The 17,090-nt window shown below is 42.5% G+C and overlaps 1 protein-coding gene across 3 annotated transcripts in view; it reads right to left on the bottom strand.

Moving 5' to 3' along the window:
* Positions 1–17,090, bottom strand: part of LOC143975087 (uncharacterized) — a 161,331-nt gene that overhangs the window by 57,491 nt on the left and 86,750 nt on the right. For all 3 annotated transcript variants that reach the window (XM_077477078.1, XM_077477079.1, XM_077477080.1), the window contains exons 12-14: positions 8,666–8,772; positions 8,308–8,413; positions 1,400–1,499 (exon numbers count right to left, since the gene is read on the bottom strand). In XM_077477078.1, the coding sequence (XP_077333204.1) occupies positions 1,400–1,499; positions 8,308–8,413; positions 8,666–8,772 (313 nt within the window). The remainder of the gene's footprint in view (positions 1–1,399; positions 1,500–8,307; positions 8,414–8,665; positions 8,773–17,090) is intronic.

Here is a 17,090-nt window from a genome sequence, read left to right as displayed (position 1 = left end):
CCTTTATGACTACAGCGTACCAATCTTTTGATGCGTTGTCAGGTCACAACAGGAATTAAGAGCTGAGTGCATTTATGGCAGATCAACAGGTATTTTTCTGTACATCGGCAGAATGGCACGGGCAGGCAAATTGGCATACAGGTACGTCCATTTCTATTTGTCGCCCTGCCATTGCACGCACGCCTCCGCCGGCGAGCTCGCGTGCCGGTTGGGACCCCATGAGTCCGGTCCCTGCAGACTCGATCACCGCGGGAATACCCGTGATCATCTCACGGGGAGGCTGAACGGGGAGATGCCGTTGTAAACAGCATCTCCCCGTTCTGCCTAGCAACAAGTGACACTAATCCCTGCTCCATGTGATTGGAGCAGAGATCAGTGTTCACTAACACACAGCCCAGTCCCCCACAGTTAGTAACACACCCCTAGGTACACTTAACCCCTACACTGCCACCCCCTGGTTAACCCCTTCACTGCCAGTGTCATTTACACAGGAATCAGTGCATTTGTATAGCACTGATTGCTGTATAAATGACAATGGTCCCAAAAATGTGTAAAAATGTCTGATCTGTCTGCCATAATGTCGCAGTCACAATAAGAATCGCTGATCGCCATCATTACTAGTAAAAAAAAAATATTAAGAATAATGCCATAAAACTATTCCCTAAATGCTATAAATGTTGCGCAAACCAATCAATAATCGCTTATTGCGATTTTTTTACCAAAAATATGTAGAAGAATATGTATCGGCCTAAACTGAGGGAAAAATATTTTTTTATATATTTTTGGGGGATATTTATTATAACAAAAAGTAAAAAATAATGCGTTTTTTTCAAAATTATAGCTCTATTATTGTTTATAGCGCAAAAAATAAAAACTGCAGGGGTGATCAAATACCACCAAAAGAAATCTCTATTTGTGGGAAAAAAAAGGACGTCAATCTTGTTTGGGAGCCACGTCGCACGACCGTACAATTGTCAGTTAAAGCGACGCAATGCCGAATCGCAAAAAGTGGTCTGGTCTTAAGCCACTTAAGGTCCGGTCTGAAAGTGGTTAAAGGGATAACACATAGGGAAATGTGCATGTACTGTACATTTTTATTTTGCCTTGAAATACACTTTACCAGATATCGATCTACGTAAGAAATAACATTGTAGAATGTTTATCCTGGGAGTTATCTTACTGCCTTTGAAGATCAGGAAGGATTATTATTTTTTTTGTGGGAGCAAGTTGGACGACACCTGATGAGAGTTTATTGTCTTCTGGATCAACTGCAGGTTTGATATTTTGTGAAAGCGTGTGTATTTTTAAAACTTGTACTGTACCTATGCATAACTCCAGACTCAGCTATCAGCTATGGACAATAATTGTTGTTCTCCAAGGAATGTAAATAAAAACTTACCCATTCCAGTGCCAGCAGGTGCAATCTCCCTTGCAAAGATTTCCAGTGCTTTTTTCTGCTTGTGGTGAACACCGAGCCAAATGACAGCTTCTCGAGCAACCTAAAACAAATACATAGGTATCATAGAATAGAGATAAATTCAAACATGTACTGCACTACATGTATTTAAGCACTTTAATACTTTCCCCCCCTTCCTATCCAGGCCAATGTTCATCTTTCAGGGCTGTCGCGCTTTGAATGACAATTACGCAGTCATGTAACACTGTAACCATATGAAATGTTTATAGTTTTTTTGCACAGAAATATAGATTTCTTTTGGTGGTATTTAATAACCACTGGGTTTATTTTTATTTATTTTTTTGCTAAGTGAACAAAAAAAAATATGAAAATTGCTAGGGAAAAAAACATGTTTACTTCTTTTCCGTTTTAAAATTTTGCAAATACCTTTCTTTATAATCTTAGGTCAAACAGTATTCTGCTACATTTCTTTGCTGAAAATAACCCATATTAGTGTATATTACTTATTATTTTTTACAAAAGTGAATTCATCTTTTAAAGAAAACTTGCCACAAACAGGGATAATTCAAATTGAGCATAAGCAGAACTTACCTACATTTAGTTCCCATGTCAAACTTTTATAACAGAAACTTTTTTATTTTATTTACATAGTAAAAAATAAAAACCCAGTGGTGATTAAATACCACTAAAAAGAAAGCTCTGCCTTAAAAAAATGATATAAAATTAATCTGGACATAGTATTGTATGACTGGGCAAATGCAGACAGTCAAGTCGAAAGTGTACAGGTTTATTCTGAATTTTATCACTTTTTGTTATAAAAGTATATCTAAATTCAAAAACAATAACAGTGTGTTGTATCTTTAGGGCCGGTTCACACTGCAGGCGAGGCGAGGCGACTCCGACTTGCCTCGCCGCGACTTGCAAATGACTTCTGTATAGAAGTCAATGCAAGTCGCCCCGAGGTCGCCCAAAAGTAGTACAGGAACCTTTTTTCTGAGTCGGAGCGACTCGAGTCGCTCCTCTCAGAATGGTTCCATTGTACAGAACGGGGGCGACTTGCGAGAGCGAGGCGAGGCGAGTCGTGTCGCCTCGCATCGCCCGCTGTGTGAACCGGCTCTTAGGCTTTTTTCCTTTTTTTCCCCAATTGGAAATCCTGTGAATAACACATTTCCTCTCCCCGACTGTTTTTTTTTTTTTTTTTTACACTGTATCTATGACAGGAACAAAGGTTGTTACCCTGGTTGGCCATGTTTTCCTCTCTTCATCTCCATTTCATGGGGAGTGTTCGTAGTTTACAGAAGAAAATAACATTGTTTATGCTTTCAGTTCATCTTACAGGAAGTGACAAGGACGTTGCATTTCTGGCAAGATCAGTGGGTATTTTCCTTACTTGCTGAAAGTTTGTAGCCTGAAATCTGAAAACTAATGCTGCCACCACAATCTGTAAAATAGACTCTTGGATCATATGGGCCAACAACTATAGTATAATATATATAGGCAGGAGTCACTGCTCGGACACATTCATTTGTGTGTTTAAATTTCAGCTTGAACTACTGATCTCTGTAAACAACAGGTGTTTTACAACAAGAGGTAAACAGAAACATGAAAATGTGAAAAAGAAACTTAGGATTTCACCTATTGGCTGGACATAGGATTACACAATTTTCACATTCAATATTTCATATTTAGATATTATTACATATTTTTAAGGCCTGGCCATAATAAAGAAAATAAATACAAAGCCACTATACATTTCTTTTAAGGGGGAAATATAGTGGTGCTAGATCAAGTTCATTACATTTCATAGTTTCGGAGGCCATGAAATGCCCAGGTAGCGAAAAGCACCCCCCCCCCCCCCCCCCATTACCCCATTTTGAAAAGTAGACACCCCAAGCTATTTGCTGAGAGGCATGTTGAGTATTTTGCAGATCTTGCAAAGGTTTGAAAAAAAGCAAAAAAAAAAAAAAATACATTTTTCTTTTTTAACCGTGGTGGTGAAATCACCTCCTACAGCACTGGAGTCACTGATTTACGGATCCTGAGAGCAAATGCTGTTGCTGTTAAGATAAATAAATCAGTGCTGTCGTTGAATGGTGTACCTGAAAAGCAAATAATGGTAACAATAAAGCTTTACCACAGCAATCTGTGCCAAAAAAAGAGTAAAAAATATATGCCGAAGCATATAAGCTTCAGCATATATGCTCTTTTTTTTTTTTTTAACCGTGGTGGTGAAATCACCTCCTACAGCACTGGAGTCACTGATTTACGGATCCTGAGAGCAAACGCTGTTGCTGTCAAGATAAATAAATCAGTGCTGTCGTTGAATGGTGTACCTGAAAAGCAAATAATGGTAACAATAAAGCTTTACCACAACAATCTGTGCCAAAAAAAGAGTAAACAATATATGCTGAAGCATATAAGCTTCAGCATATATGCTCTTTTTATTTTTTTAACCGTGGTGGTGAAATCACCTCCTACAGCACTGGAGTCACTGATTTACGTATCGTGAGAGCAAACACTGTTGCTGGCAAGATAAATAAATCAGTGCTGCAGCTGAATGGCGTACCTGAAAAGAAAATAATGGTTAACAGTTAAACACAGTAAACAGTAAAGTATAAAAGAATTACATACCTGAAAAGCAAACATGATAAAACATAGTAAATAGTACAAAGAGCAGAACAATAGAGAGGGAACAAGAGAGAGAGAGAGAGAGAGAGAGAGAGAGAGAGGGAGAGAGAGAGAGAGAGAGAGAGAGAGAGAGAGAGAGAGAGAGAGAGAGAGAGCAATAAATGAAAACTCTTTTTGGCTTTTTTGTGTATATATATATATATATATATAAATCTATATCTATATATTTTACACTTTTAGTTGTAATTGTAATGGTTCCAGGTTTGGGTCTCTCAAAATGCGATGGCATCTTTGGAGACCCTGTGAAAGTGTGTGCTAGTCTTTGCAGTGCTGTACCCTATGCTAATACTCTACTAGAGTGTGGTAGTGTTCAAAACATTCACCAATGCAAAGACCAGGATGGTCAGGACGGGAGGGACAGTAATAGAGGGTGTCACGCCTATATCCATGCTTGCTACAGACATGACATTTTCTTTGGGGTGATCATTGGGTAGGGGTACCATGGAGGACATATGGAAAATGCCTCCCATGCAGCCGACTTACTGCATTTGCATTGGCAAGTTGGGGCACAGCACCATCTGGAAACAGAAGTGCTGTGACAATCTCTTCCTGGAATTTAAGGAAGGATCCTTTTTGCGTCCGCTTTGTATAGCACATAAGCGTTGAGCAGAGCCAACTGGAATAAGTATACAGACACTTTTTTATACCAGCATCTGGCCTTACGGGCAAATAAGTACGGTGCCATCAACTGGTCATTGAGGTCCACCTCTCCCATATTAAGGCTGTATTCGTGTACACAGAGGGGTTATTCCACAACACCAGAACGAAAACATTCCGTGAATCCCTCCACTTCACTGTGAGCAAATTATTACTTCTCAAGCATGCTCTCTCCCCCAGCCTAAGAAGGGGATCTACAAGCCGCTGCGGCAAGCCCCAGCGATTAGATTGTACGGTGCCACATGCGCCAATTCCATGATCAAACAAGTGACTAAAAAGTGCCACGCTTGTGTAATAATTGTCCACATACAAGTGGTAACCCTTTCCGAATAAGGGTGACACCAAGTTCCACACAATTTTACCAGAGCCCCCTATTTGTTTGGGCAGTTCTCCGGCTCCACGTGACTATGTTTTCCCTCATAAACCATACAACTATATGTATAGCCTGTTTCCCTGTCACAGATCTTATACATCTTGACCCCATATCTGGCACACTTTCTGGAAAGATACTGTCTGAATGACAAGCAGCCAGAAAATGTAATCAGGGACTCATCAACATAGACAACTTGATAGGGAGTAAACAAGGCTGAAAACTGTTGGTTGAAGTGGTTTACGAAGGGCCGAATTTTGTGGAGAGATTGTATTCAAGGTCACCCTGAGGACGACAGAGTTCATTGTCGTTGAAGTGCATAAATAGCAAGATCTGCAGATCTGCTTGTATCTAGCCCTGGTCATGGAGGCAGAGAACATGGTATATGGTGAACTGGGTCAGTGGACCAATATGACCACAACTCACTTTTTCTAGTTATGCCCATGAGAAGAGATAGGCCCAGAAAGGTCTTAAATTCGGAGACCGCGATAGGTCTCCAATCTCTGACAAGGGTCAACTGGGTATTAGCGCAAAAGAATTGACCAGCATACAAATTGCTTTGGTCCACAATAGATCTATAGAGATCTGTGAAAAACAGCGAATAAAAATCAAGTGACGTAAAATCAACTGTTTCCACCTGAATTCCGGGTTGGCCAGTGAATGGGCGAAATACGGGTGCTGCAGAAGTGGTGGGCTCCCAATTAGGATTGGCAAATGCAGCAGGAAGGGCACTATGGGCTCGATGGGCCTGTCTTTGTCTTCTTGGTGGATGCGGGACACTAGTTGTGCTAGCCACCTCACCAGCTTGAACTGCACTTATGGAACTCGCCACATCACCACGTGATACTGCAGTGCTGGTATGACTATGACTAAGGTGTACTAGGCTGCTGGTGCTTGCCAGTTCACCAGAAGGATGAGTGGCATTAGTACTGGCTCTCTGCTCCATAAGAGAGCCCTGCGATTCTTGCACCTCAACAGCAGAAGAACGGGGTACGCCTGATCTTGGCAGGGACCACTACTCCATCAACAGAGCTATCTGTCAGGGTGCCACTGCTGTCTACAGGATGCTGAGCCTGAATCTGGCAGATGGGTGACTTCCTCTTCACTCTCATCTGTCATGCTCAGAAACGTGTTGGCCTCTTCACTAGTGTACCTTCGATTGGACATGGCGGCCTCTAAATTTACTGGTACAACTAGTGAAACTCACAGGAAAAAAGAGCACCTGTCAGCGACTGCTTCAAATGCTACCAAAAAAACTGTTCATCAGGCCTGTCTCTGCTAACGCTGCAGTTATGTGTTTGTAAGTCACAGTAATCATATGATACTGCACTTGGGTGGGCTGGGCTGGGCGGAGGGGCTAAACGCAGGTGCTAGCAGGTATCTGGGCTAATTCTGCGTTTTTGGGAACCCTAAATTACTGGGGACGCTAGTATAGATCTGATCAGATCAGATATTGATCCGTTCAGACACTATTATGTACACTGAGCTGCACATGAGCAGCTCAATGTGCATTAACAGTACCAATCTGTGCTTCAATGATGTGACTCCTATGCACATGGCAAGGAGTGAATTCATTGCAGCCTGGCCAATTAAGCAGCTGAAAAGACAGAACCTGGAAGGAAGGAAGACCAGTCAAAGAATGGTGAAACTGCAGCGCTGGGGGGCACATTATGACAAGTAGAGTCTGTAAGTCACGTTATTATGCTGTTTATCATGCTTTAAATGAACCTGTATAACCGGAGGATGCTGGGGCTGTGACATCATAGGGGGCGGGGTCACCATGTGACATCACCTGGTGACCCCGCCCCTTATACCTATATAAGTCACCGCACAACGCGCCCCTGCCATTGCGGCCAGAGAAAGCATCGTGTCAACATCGAAAGGAAGAAGAGAAGAAGGAGAAGAAGAACAAGGCGGCGAAGAAGAAGAAGGCGGCAACAGAAGACCGGGCCAACGCTAGTAAAATAGCTATAAGAAGATAGCGGAGGCCCAGCAAGAAGAGCCAAAGAGCGGGACAAGGCCCCGAAGTCGGAAGAAGACCCCCGGATGGCAGCAACGACGAAGAAGAAAGCCGGGCTCCTCCGCTAGTAAAAAGAGGTAGCAGAAGATAGCGGAGGAGTCCGGCGAGAAGACCCCCCAAGACGGAAGAAGACCCCCAGACGGTGGCGACGACGAAGAAGAAAGCCGGGCTCCTCCGCTAGTAAAAGAGCTAGCAGAAGATAGCCGAGGAGTCTGGCAAGAAGACCCCCCAAGACGGAAGAAGACCCCCGGACGGCGGCGACGACGAAGAAGAAAGCCGGGCTCCTCTGCTAGTAAAAAAGCTAGCAGAAGATAGCGGGGGAGTCCGGCGCGAAGACCCCCCAAGCTGTCTATTAAAGTATTTTAAAAACTTGTGTTGTGTGTTGTGTTTTTCATTTACACTTTTTTCCCCAGGTGAATGGGTAGGGGTACAATGTACCCCATACTCATTCACATAGGGTAGGGGGCCGGTATCTGGGGCCCCCTTATTAAAGAGGGCTCCCAGATTCCGATAAGCCCCCCACCCGCAGACCCCAACAACTAATGGCCAGGGTTGTCGGAAAGAGGCCCTTGTCCTCATCAACATGGGTGCCCCCCTTCCCCCAAAGCACCCATCCCCCCATGTTGAGGGCCCGCACGGCCTGGTACGGCTCAGGAGGGGGGGGGGACACTCGTCCCCACCCCCTTTCCAGACCGGCCAGCCTGCGTGCTCGGATAGGGGTCTGGCCGTTTTTTCAGTGTAGGGGGTTCCCCTTAAAATCCCTACCAGACCTAAGGGCCTGTTATGCCTTCGGAGGGGGAACCCATGCCGGTTTTTTATTTAAAATTTGGCGTGGAGTTCTTAATGTCAGCGATTCTTGTCGCTTATCGGGAAAGGAAAATAAACATTTTTCCTTTCCCGATGCGAGCCGGCTCGGTGCTGGCTCCCTCTATGGGGCTCGCAGGGTGTCAATCTCGCCAATAAAAGCTGCGAGATTGACACAATATCACTGGCACCTACTGTACATGTCATAATGTGCCCCTCAGCGATGTGGTGTTGCCATTCTTTACCATTAAAAACCCTACTGGTCAGCAAATTACAAAAAAAGTGGTTTTACAACCAAATTTAGGGTTCATTTAAAACCTGAAGTATGCAGAGAATGCCCTTAACACTTACATCTTTTCCTCTAGCATGTGGTCCATATGAATCTTCAGCACCGACAATCTGCAGATGTACCGCACTGTAATCCTCCAAGCCAAGATGAGTGAACATATCCCGAGTTCTAGAAAAAAAGTAAGACAAAAGAAGTCACATTACATGGCAATTCATACCATCCAATTCTAAAAAGGTCTATTGAACATACATAACCCCCATTCAAAAACTGTCCATAATCGGATAAAACCCACTTCTGAAAAGATCCCACATTTGGCCTAATACTTGGAGCAATCACACTAAAATCTGACTTGAAGCGAGATGAATTGCTGTAGTGTAGTCTAAAACGGAATATAAATTAAATGACCTTGAGTGATCTTACCTTCTCAGAATGCTTTCAGCTGTCCGTCTTCCTTTTTCTGCTGCTCGTGGTCCACCTACAGCACATACGGCTGTTGCTCTGAAGCCATCCAGATATGTGGCACACACCTAATTACAGACACTTTAGTTACACATATTAAACATGCTCTACCATCATATGCTTTTAAAACCATGCTCCTGTGCATGATATCATTTTCCAAATGCTACTTTGCCAAATCCCTATTCATGTTAAAGCAACTGAACTTTACAAACATATCTGATGATTTTTGTAAGTGACACTATATTCATTTGTTTCCTGTCCTTGTTAGACTCTTGAACATTCAATATGTAGCCATGGGATGGGTCCTGATATCACGACACAGCTACGTGTCGACTGTGGCCATCTTTGTGGTTGGAAACAAATGCTGCTTATACAGACTGGTGCTTTTTACAGGCTCGTTTTTATCTGATGAAATGTGAGTATCCTGGATTGTTCTTTGAATAAATATGACCCTGGTTCATAATACTTCACCATGAGGAGTTCCTTCTTTTATATTTTATGCACGCACCTCTGATTATTTGGTGGAACTACAAGACCCAGCCATCTGTGATCTCCATTAATGGTTTCATGGCTCTGTGGATCTATCATGCCTGTTTGACCACCTGTGATTAAGTGGTCCATTATTTTTGGTAAGAGGCCTAGTGTGTTGATGTTCGGTGGAGGATAAGTCCGTATTCACCTAATTGGTATTTCTGTCTACACTGTGGGTGATTCCAGCGTTCTCGCCTGAACAAGGACTTTATTTAAAACACTATGGACTTTTTATTTGTAATACTACCTTTATAGTGATGCATATCATTATATTTTTTCATGTAACCATACAAAAATGGTGTAGGGATATCTTGAAGTTTGATGTTGGTAATCTGGCACTTCCTCCATAAAGCTACAAACAGTTTCCAGTTTCTTCTAAAATAACCAACAATTCCAAAATCCTAGATACTCTGTACTGAAAAAAGATGATTTGTGTGCTCCACTGAGGGATACAGGAAGTCATATACTGTCCAGTCATTCTGCCGCCTCAAGAGGATTGGACACAAAAAATGATGTATGCCTGCCAAGATAGTCCCTCCTATTTCCAGCATGTCTTATAGCAAGCAGTACCAGAACATGGTCATAAACACAGAGGGTTGTGACCTGTGTCCCATAATAGACTCCAAAAAAGAACTATAGGATGTTTACTGTTTGGACATCCAAAATCAGTTCAACTGAGGAGTGGACAACAGCAAACAATCACTAAAAGGCCCAGCATACACAAAACATAAGACTACCTGCAAACTGGTCCTGGAGGGGCCAAACTCCTGGTAAGTTAACATGGAAACTAAGCTTGATGTTAGAGCTGCACGATTAATCGTTAAAAAATCGTAATCTTGATTCAACCACCCTCATGATCTCTATGCAGAATGTCGCAATTCATTCATGTAACAAGTGTAGTGTCAAAAATCAGACAAAAGTACAGTTAAATCACACCTGTTTAATAATAAAAGTAAAAAGAACAAATGTAGTCAAAACATAGCCAAAGTTCAGTAACAGGAATGGATAGTCAGCCAAGCCAGAAGTCAGGGATCAATGTAGTGGAGCAGCAAGCAGGATCTGGAGCCAGAAGGGATGTCAGCAAAGCAAGTCTTGAACAGCATCGCAAGAGATAGTTTTGACCAAGGCAGAGGCAGAGAACCTCTGGACTGGATGGCTTAAGTAGGCAGGACTGACCACCAACTGAGTAACTGTGGAGAGGTAGGAGCTGGCAATTAGCCAACAGCTGAGCAGCCAGCTCAGAGAAGGAAGAGCTGAGCCCAGCCCTGACACATAGAGAGTTCTCTGTTCACTCAGCTGTTAAAAGAAAAAAAATGGGCAGCCTGCCAAGATTTTCACAATATTGTCTGTACTAGTAGATAACTATAAATATTGTAACTTTTTGTTCTTAGACCATAGGAATGAACTTCGGTGTGTAGATGTGGGCAGTGTAATCATTTAAAAACGAAACCTTTTTCTGACACTTGTTTCTTACAAAGTTAAAATCTGTATTATTTGCTAGAAAATTACTTGGAACCACCAAACATAATATATATATATATTTTTTAGCAGAGACCCTAGGGAATAAAATGACGATTGTTGCAATATTTTATGTCACACTGTATTTGTGCAGCAGTCTTTCAAATGCAATTTTTTGGGAAAAAATACACTTTAAAGAATAAAAAAAAAAAAAGAAAGAGTAAAGTTAGCCCAATTTTTTTGTATAATGTTAACCACTTAAGGACCGCCTCACGCCGATATACGTTGGCAGAATGGCACGGCTGGGCACAAGCATGTACCTGTACGTTGTGCCCAGCTGTGGGTCAGGAGCGCACCGCCGGCGGTGCGCTCCCGACCTGGTCCTGAGCTCCGTGACCGTGGCTGCGGGACCAGCAGATCCGACCGCTGCTGGTGTCCCGCGATCGGGTCATAGAGCTGAACAACGAGGAGAGATCTGTGTAAACACACCTCTCCCCGAACTTCCTACAGCGGCTGTCACCGATCGTCTGTTCCCTTTTATAGGGAAAGACGTTCAGTGACGTCACATGCCAGGCCACGCCCCCTACAATAAAAAACAACACATAACGTCATACATAACACCTACACTGCCCCCTAGTGGTTAACTCCTTCACTGCCAGTGTCATTTACACAGGAATCAGTGCATGTAAATAGCACTGATTGCTGTATAAATGACAATGTCACAAATGCCCGATGTGTCCGCCATAATGTCACAGTCACAATAAAAATCGCTGATCGCCGCCATTACTAGTAAATTTTTTTTATAAAAATGCTATAAAACTATCCCCTGTTTTGTAAACGCTATAACTTTTGCGCAAACCAATCAATAATCGCTAATTGCGATTTTTTTTTACCGAAAATATGTAGAAGAATACGTATCGGCCTAAACTGAGGAAAAAAATGTTTTTTATATATTTTTTGGGGATATTTATTATAGCAAAAAGTAAAAAATATTGAATTTTTTTTCAAAATTGTCGCTCTATTTTTGTTTATAGCGCAAAAAATAAAAACTGCAGAGGTGATAAAATACCACCAAAAGAAAGCTCTATTTGTGGGGGGAAAAGCACACCAATTTTGTTTGGGAGCTACGTCGCATGACCGCGCAATTGTCAGTTAAAGCGACACAGTGCCGAATCGCAAAAAGGGGCTTGGTCCTTTGGCTGCAAATTGGTCCAGGGCTTAAGTGGTTAAAGATGTTACGCCGTGAGAATCGTGATCTTTACTAAAAAAATAGTGATTCTCATCTAAGCCAGAATCGTGCAGCTCTACTTGATGTCAGAGGACCCAAGATGCCAGAATACTCACATCTAGTCAGGAATAACACAACATAAAAGAGAGCCCCGTATCATAGACCATAACATGGAAACTGATTTCCTGATCCGCCAAAAGGGTTGAATGAAAAATACATTTTCCAACAGGTAAGGACTCAAGCTTTGAGCATGGTCAATAAAGAGAAAAAACCCTTCTCTAGGAACTGAGAAGAATGTCTCTAACCTCAATTCCCCATAAGAGTCAAGTGAGAAGGAGTTGTGCCTTCTAAGAAGAACTGCCAGGGCAGACATCTATCTCACCAAGGTAAGGAGTGTCCAAGAAGACCCCTGAGGATGACCTGGTCAGCAGAATCTTCAAGAAGAGAAACAGTGGTCTCTGAGCCCTCTTAGGCCGCGTACACACGCGCGGACTGTTCGCCCAACTTTGTCCGCTGAACAGTGTTTGGGCGGACAGTCCGCTCGTGTGTGGGCTTTCAGCGGACAGTTTCAGCGGACAGTTTGACGAACAAGGTTTTTCGGAAATTCCGTAAAAAAACTGTCCGCTGAAACCTTGTTTGAGCGAACAGTCCGCCCGTGTGTAGGCTTGTTCGTCAAACTAAGTTCCGCGCATGCTCAGAAAGGATTTACACGCCGAAAGTTATAATGCAGTGTATAGGACGTCGTATTTTTCGCCCCGTCGTACGTGCCGTTCACGTCATCGCGCACGGTTTCAGCAAACTGTTCGTTCGTCGTGTGTGGCCATGTCCGTCCATGCTAATTTTGAGCGGACTGTTTGCCGAAACTGTTTGACGGACAAAGTTGAGCGAACAGTCCCCGCGTGTGTACGCGGCCTTAGAGAACCAAAGTTCAATCTCAAGAAGCCAGCATGACCAGTTGGCTAAGGATATGGGAGTTTCCTCCATAAAGATTAGACAGACTGTAGATCAGATAAAACAGAGGATCAAGCTCAATTCCTACATATATATAAGACGATAACATGTCCCTAAAGTAATCCCTGAGAAAATCCTGCCTGAAAAACCTGCCCAGCCTGGAGCTTCATGGACTCACAGGACTGATTCATGCAATTTATTTTATGATATGCTCATAATATGTAAGATTGATTGTTATGTATTAAAGGGGTTGTAAAGGTATTTTTTTTATTTTCTACATAGGTTCCTTTAATCTAGTGCATTGTTGGTTCACTTATCTTTTCCTTCGATTTCCCTTCTAAATGTTTTTTGTCTTTGTTTTCTTTGTCTAACTTTCTCACTTCCTGTTTCACCCCAGTAAGCTGTTCAGTAAGCTGTTCTGGCTGACTAACCACCAGCTCGGATGATGGTGAGAAGTTTACTGAGGAGAAACAGGAAGTGAGATATTCAGACAAAGCAAAAAAACATTTAGAAGGGAAATCAAAGTAAAAGGTAAGTGAACCAACAATGCACTAGCTTAAAGGAACCTATGTAGAAAATAAAAAATTTACCTTTACAACCCCTTTAAGCATTGTATTTGATTTTGATCACATGGGATATTTCATGAATTTGGAATTGTTTCTTTTTTGTGTTATCTGCAACAGTGGCACTATATTTGGTATTTAATGGCATGGGATTCACATTTATTTAAATTGTTTACATGGAAGGTAATCATTTGTGTGGTGCTGCAATAACTTTAAATATAAGGTTTTATTCTAGTCAGGATCCATACTACCTCTGTCAAGAGAACTCCTGTTCTAGAACTTCAGAACGGTATGACTTGTTAATCAGGCCAAGGTCTACATGGTGCCCAGTGGCAGACAATCTGGTCAGAGATTTTATTCACAAGAGAGGAGGGAAGGTCTGAGGTAGTCTGAATTGAAACTAGAGAAAAGGGGCTGTCTACAAGAGGATGACCCATGAATACAAAGCTCTCTTGCAACAGTAGAGAGGCGAGTAACTCCCTGGTCAAAGGAAAGGGGCATGGGGGTAAACCTGTTGTACACATATGCTGATAAACCCAACTGGTTAGAGCTGTCTGAAGATGATAAAAAATTTCTAGCAACTATTTCCAAAACCAGATCCAGTTGAATCTTGAAGGCATCCGAACCTTCTAGACAACAATGTCCACTGGGGGGTCCACATTGACTGTTTTCTTTATCATAGGTTGTCTGAGTTCTCCACAATGGGGATGCTGTACGAAGGCAGTAGGGAAAACACTGGAGTCCACACCCGAAAGACCATAGGAGACTGAGGAGTCAAAGCCCTGGCAGGAAGTGATCAGCAATTACTCATCCAGGATGATTGGTGTTGCTCTGGGGAGGGAATGGGATTGTGAAACTGATGAATGCCAGTCACAATTGAAGGCCATACATGTCCTAAAGGGAATGAACAATTGCTCTGTGGAGGACAGCAGTAGTACAAAAAAAATATAGAATGAGAAGCTGAATAGAGCACTGAAAGTGAGAGATCAGCCTGCGAAAAATCCACCCACCTGGAAAATGGGGGGTGCATCTTCATGCTGAAGGTTTTTCCGGCCAGCCTTACCTAGGAAGAAGACTTAGCCCTTGTACACATGGTCGGAGATTCCTTCGGAATGTGTGTGATCGGAGCGTTTTGTCGGATATTCTGACTGTGTGTGGTCTGCATCGGACTGTTTCCGTCGGAATATCCGTCGGACCAAATTTTCCAACTTGCCGGAAATATTTTCCGACAAACTGCTCCGATCGGACATACTCCGATCATGTGTAGCCTACTCCGACGGACAAAGTGCCACGCATGCTCAGATCAAATTCCTAGACCAAAGCTATTGGCTACTAGCCTGAACGTAGTCCCGTCATAACGAAATAACGTCATCACGTTATGTACAATCGGATTTTCCGACAACTTTGTCCGACCGTGTGTATGCAACAGTTTCGGACAAAATCCGTCGGACAAAATCCAACGGATTTGGTTGTCAGAATGTCCGACCGTGTGTACAAGGGCTAAGTCACTTTTTAGACTTCTTATACTGAGGCAGGTGGGTGCTCTGCCCTGAGGTAATATTCAGTATAATAATGTCAAGGGTAGGTCCAAAGAGACATCGCTTCTTGAAGATTAATCAGGCCCTCCCTGGGCACAGAGAATGTTGATTGGACAAACAATGGAGAAGAATTGAAGGAAAAATGCTAGCAAATTAGATTAGGCCTTGTACAGCAGACCTGAGAAGAGATCCAACCTCCTAGGACACGGGTAAAAAACAAAGGCTGGGAATAGGAAGAGGTATCCTGGGCTGGCCTACTTTTTTTTGTTAGCCAGTATTCAAAGTATTTGTAGGCAGTAGTATAACAGTGTATGACTTCATGTTTCCCCCAATGGATGAGAAAGAATTACTCATTTCATCTAGCATATTGAATCTTTGCCTGCCTGTTCTTGCAACTCACTTTATAATGGGCATCCTAATTGACCAATAGTGAGGAGCAGGAGGCCAGTCAATGCACTAAACTCCTTGCTAAAGAGGTTATTTCATTTTGGGGTTCCAAAGGTACTGTAGTAGAAAACAAAAATATGTTCAAGCAGCTGGATTTTCTCTCTCTTGCATACAAATCATCAATGCTTTTTTTGCCAGAAAGGCTCAGTTATCTCAAGCCTTTGTTCTTCAAAAAGTATGCAAATAAGCATCATCAATCATTTTTCCTGACCTTTTAGCTCCCTACAAGCTACTTTCTACTACTTACATATGCTGTAGTATAAACAACACAACTATACCGTGTTGTCTCTTTCAAATTGTTAGGTAGCAGCCGGCACAGCAAAGGATCAATTGCAAAGTGAAAAGTGTAAAAATAAGGGCACTTTTCTTTCCTTCCTCATAACTGTACCATATGGGAGAAATTATTCATTTGGCTCCCCTTTAAAAAACCCCATTGAGGGCTACCCATTTGGAGCCTCATTGAGAGGGATCACTGGAGTTCATCCCCAAACCGGAGGTTGTGTTTGCTGAGGCTGTTATTCCCTGTGTATCACACCAAAAGTTTGATTGACTCATTAGCCCTTGTACACACGGTCGGACATTCCGACAACAAAATCCATCAGATTTTGTCTGACGGATTTTGTCCGAAACTTGTGTTGCATACACACAGTCGGACAAAGTTGTCAGAAAATCCGATCGTACGTAACGTGATGGTGTTATTTCGTTAGGACGGGACTACGTTCAGGCTAGTAGCCAATAGCTTTGGTCTAGGAATTTGATCTGAGCATGCGTGGCACTTTGTCTGATCGGAATTCTCTACACATAATCGGACAAAGTCCGATCTGATCATGTTGTCGGAAAGTTTTATAGCCCAGCTCTAAAACTTTGTCTGTCGGATATTCCGACGGAAACAGTCCGATGGAGCCCACACACAGTCGGATTATCCGACAACACGGTGTAAAAGGGCTTAGGAGTACGCCTGTTTGAGTTCAATCATTTTGGTAAGCCTTTTACTTAATGGTGGTGGATCATCTATCAGCAAATTATTTGCACAACCTTCAGTTTAAGGCTGCATTCACACCTGAGCGTAGCTTTTCAAGCATTTTTTGCGGCGTTTTTTACCGCGATTTGCAGGGTTTTCACCGCGATTCGCTGCGGTTTTTACCGCGTTTTTACCGCAATTTGCCGCGAATTTGTGCAGGGCAAAAGGTCACCAATGTTAAAAGAAGAAAAACGCCCAAATCAGCCGATTCGCGCCAAAAAAGGGTCCGGAACTTGTTTGAGCTTCAGGCGTAGGGCTTCAGTCAACTTGGAGTGGAGATGTGAACCATCTCCATTGAGAATAATGGATTTTTTCCCCTCCAGCGTTTTGTAGCTTCAGGCGTCAAGCTACAAAACGCTCAGGTGTGAATGGGGTCTAAGTCACAATGATGTTTTGCTTATATTTTGATGGACTCTGAGTCACTTTTGGACATTTAGTTCACTGTTCACTTTTATTGGTTTCATTTGATCGTCTTACTCATTAGAGTTATGTCATTTAAACATCACATTAAGCAAATGCTCATAATATGTAAGATTGATTGTTATGTATTAAGCATTGTATTTGATTTTGATCACATGGGATATTTCATGAATTTGGAATTGTTTATTTTTTGTGTTATCTGCAACAGTGGCACTATCAGCATTTAGCA

Source organism: Lithobates pipiens, unplaced genomic scaffold (genome assembly GCF_037356315.1).
Source record: "Lithobates pipiens isolate NorthernLeopardFrog02 unplaced genomic scaffold, aLitPip1_a1.2 Scaffold_13, whole genome shotgun sequence".
Taxonomy (NCBI): domain Eukaryota; kingdom Metazoa; phylum Chordata; class Amphibia; order Anura; family Ranidae; genus Lithobates; species Lithobates pipiens.
The sequence above is the reverse complement of the archived record's forward strand: the minus strand, read 5'-3'. Positions and strand labels throughout refer to the sequence as shown.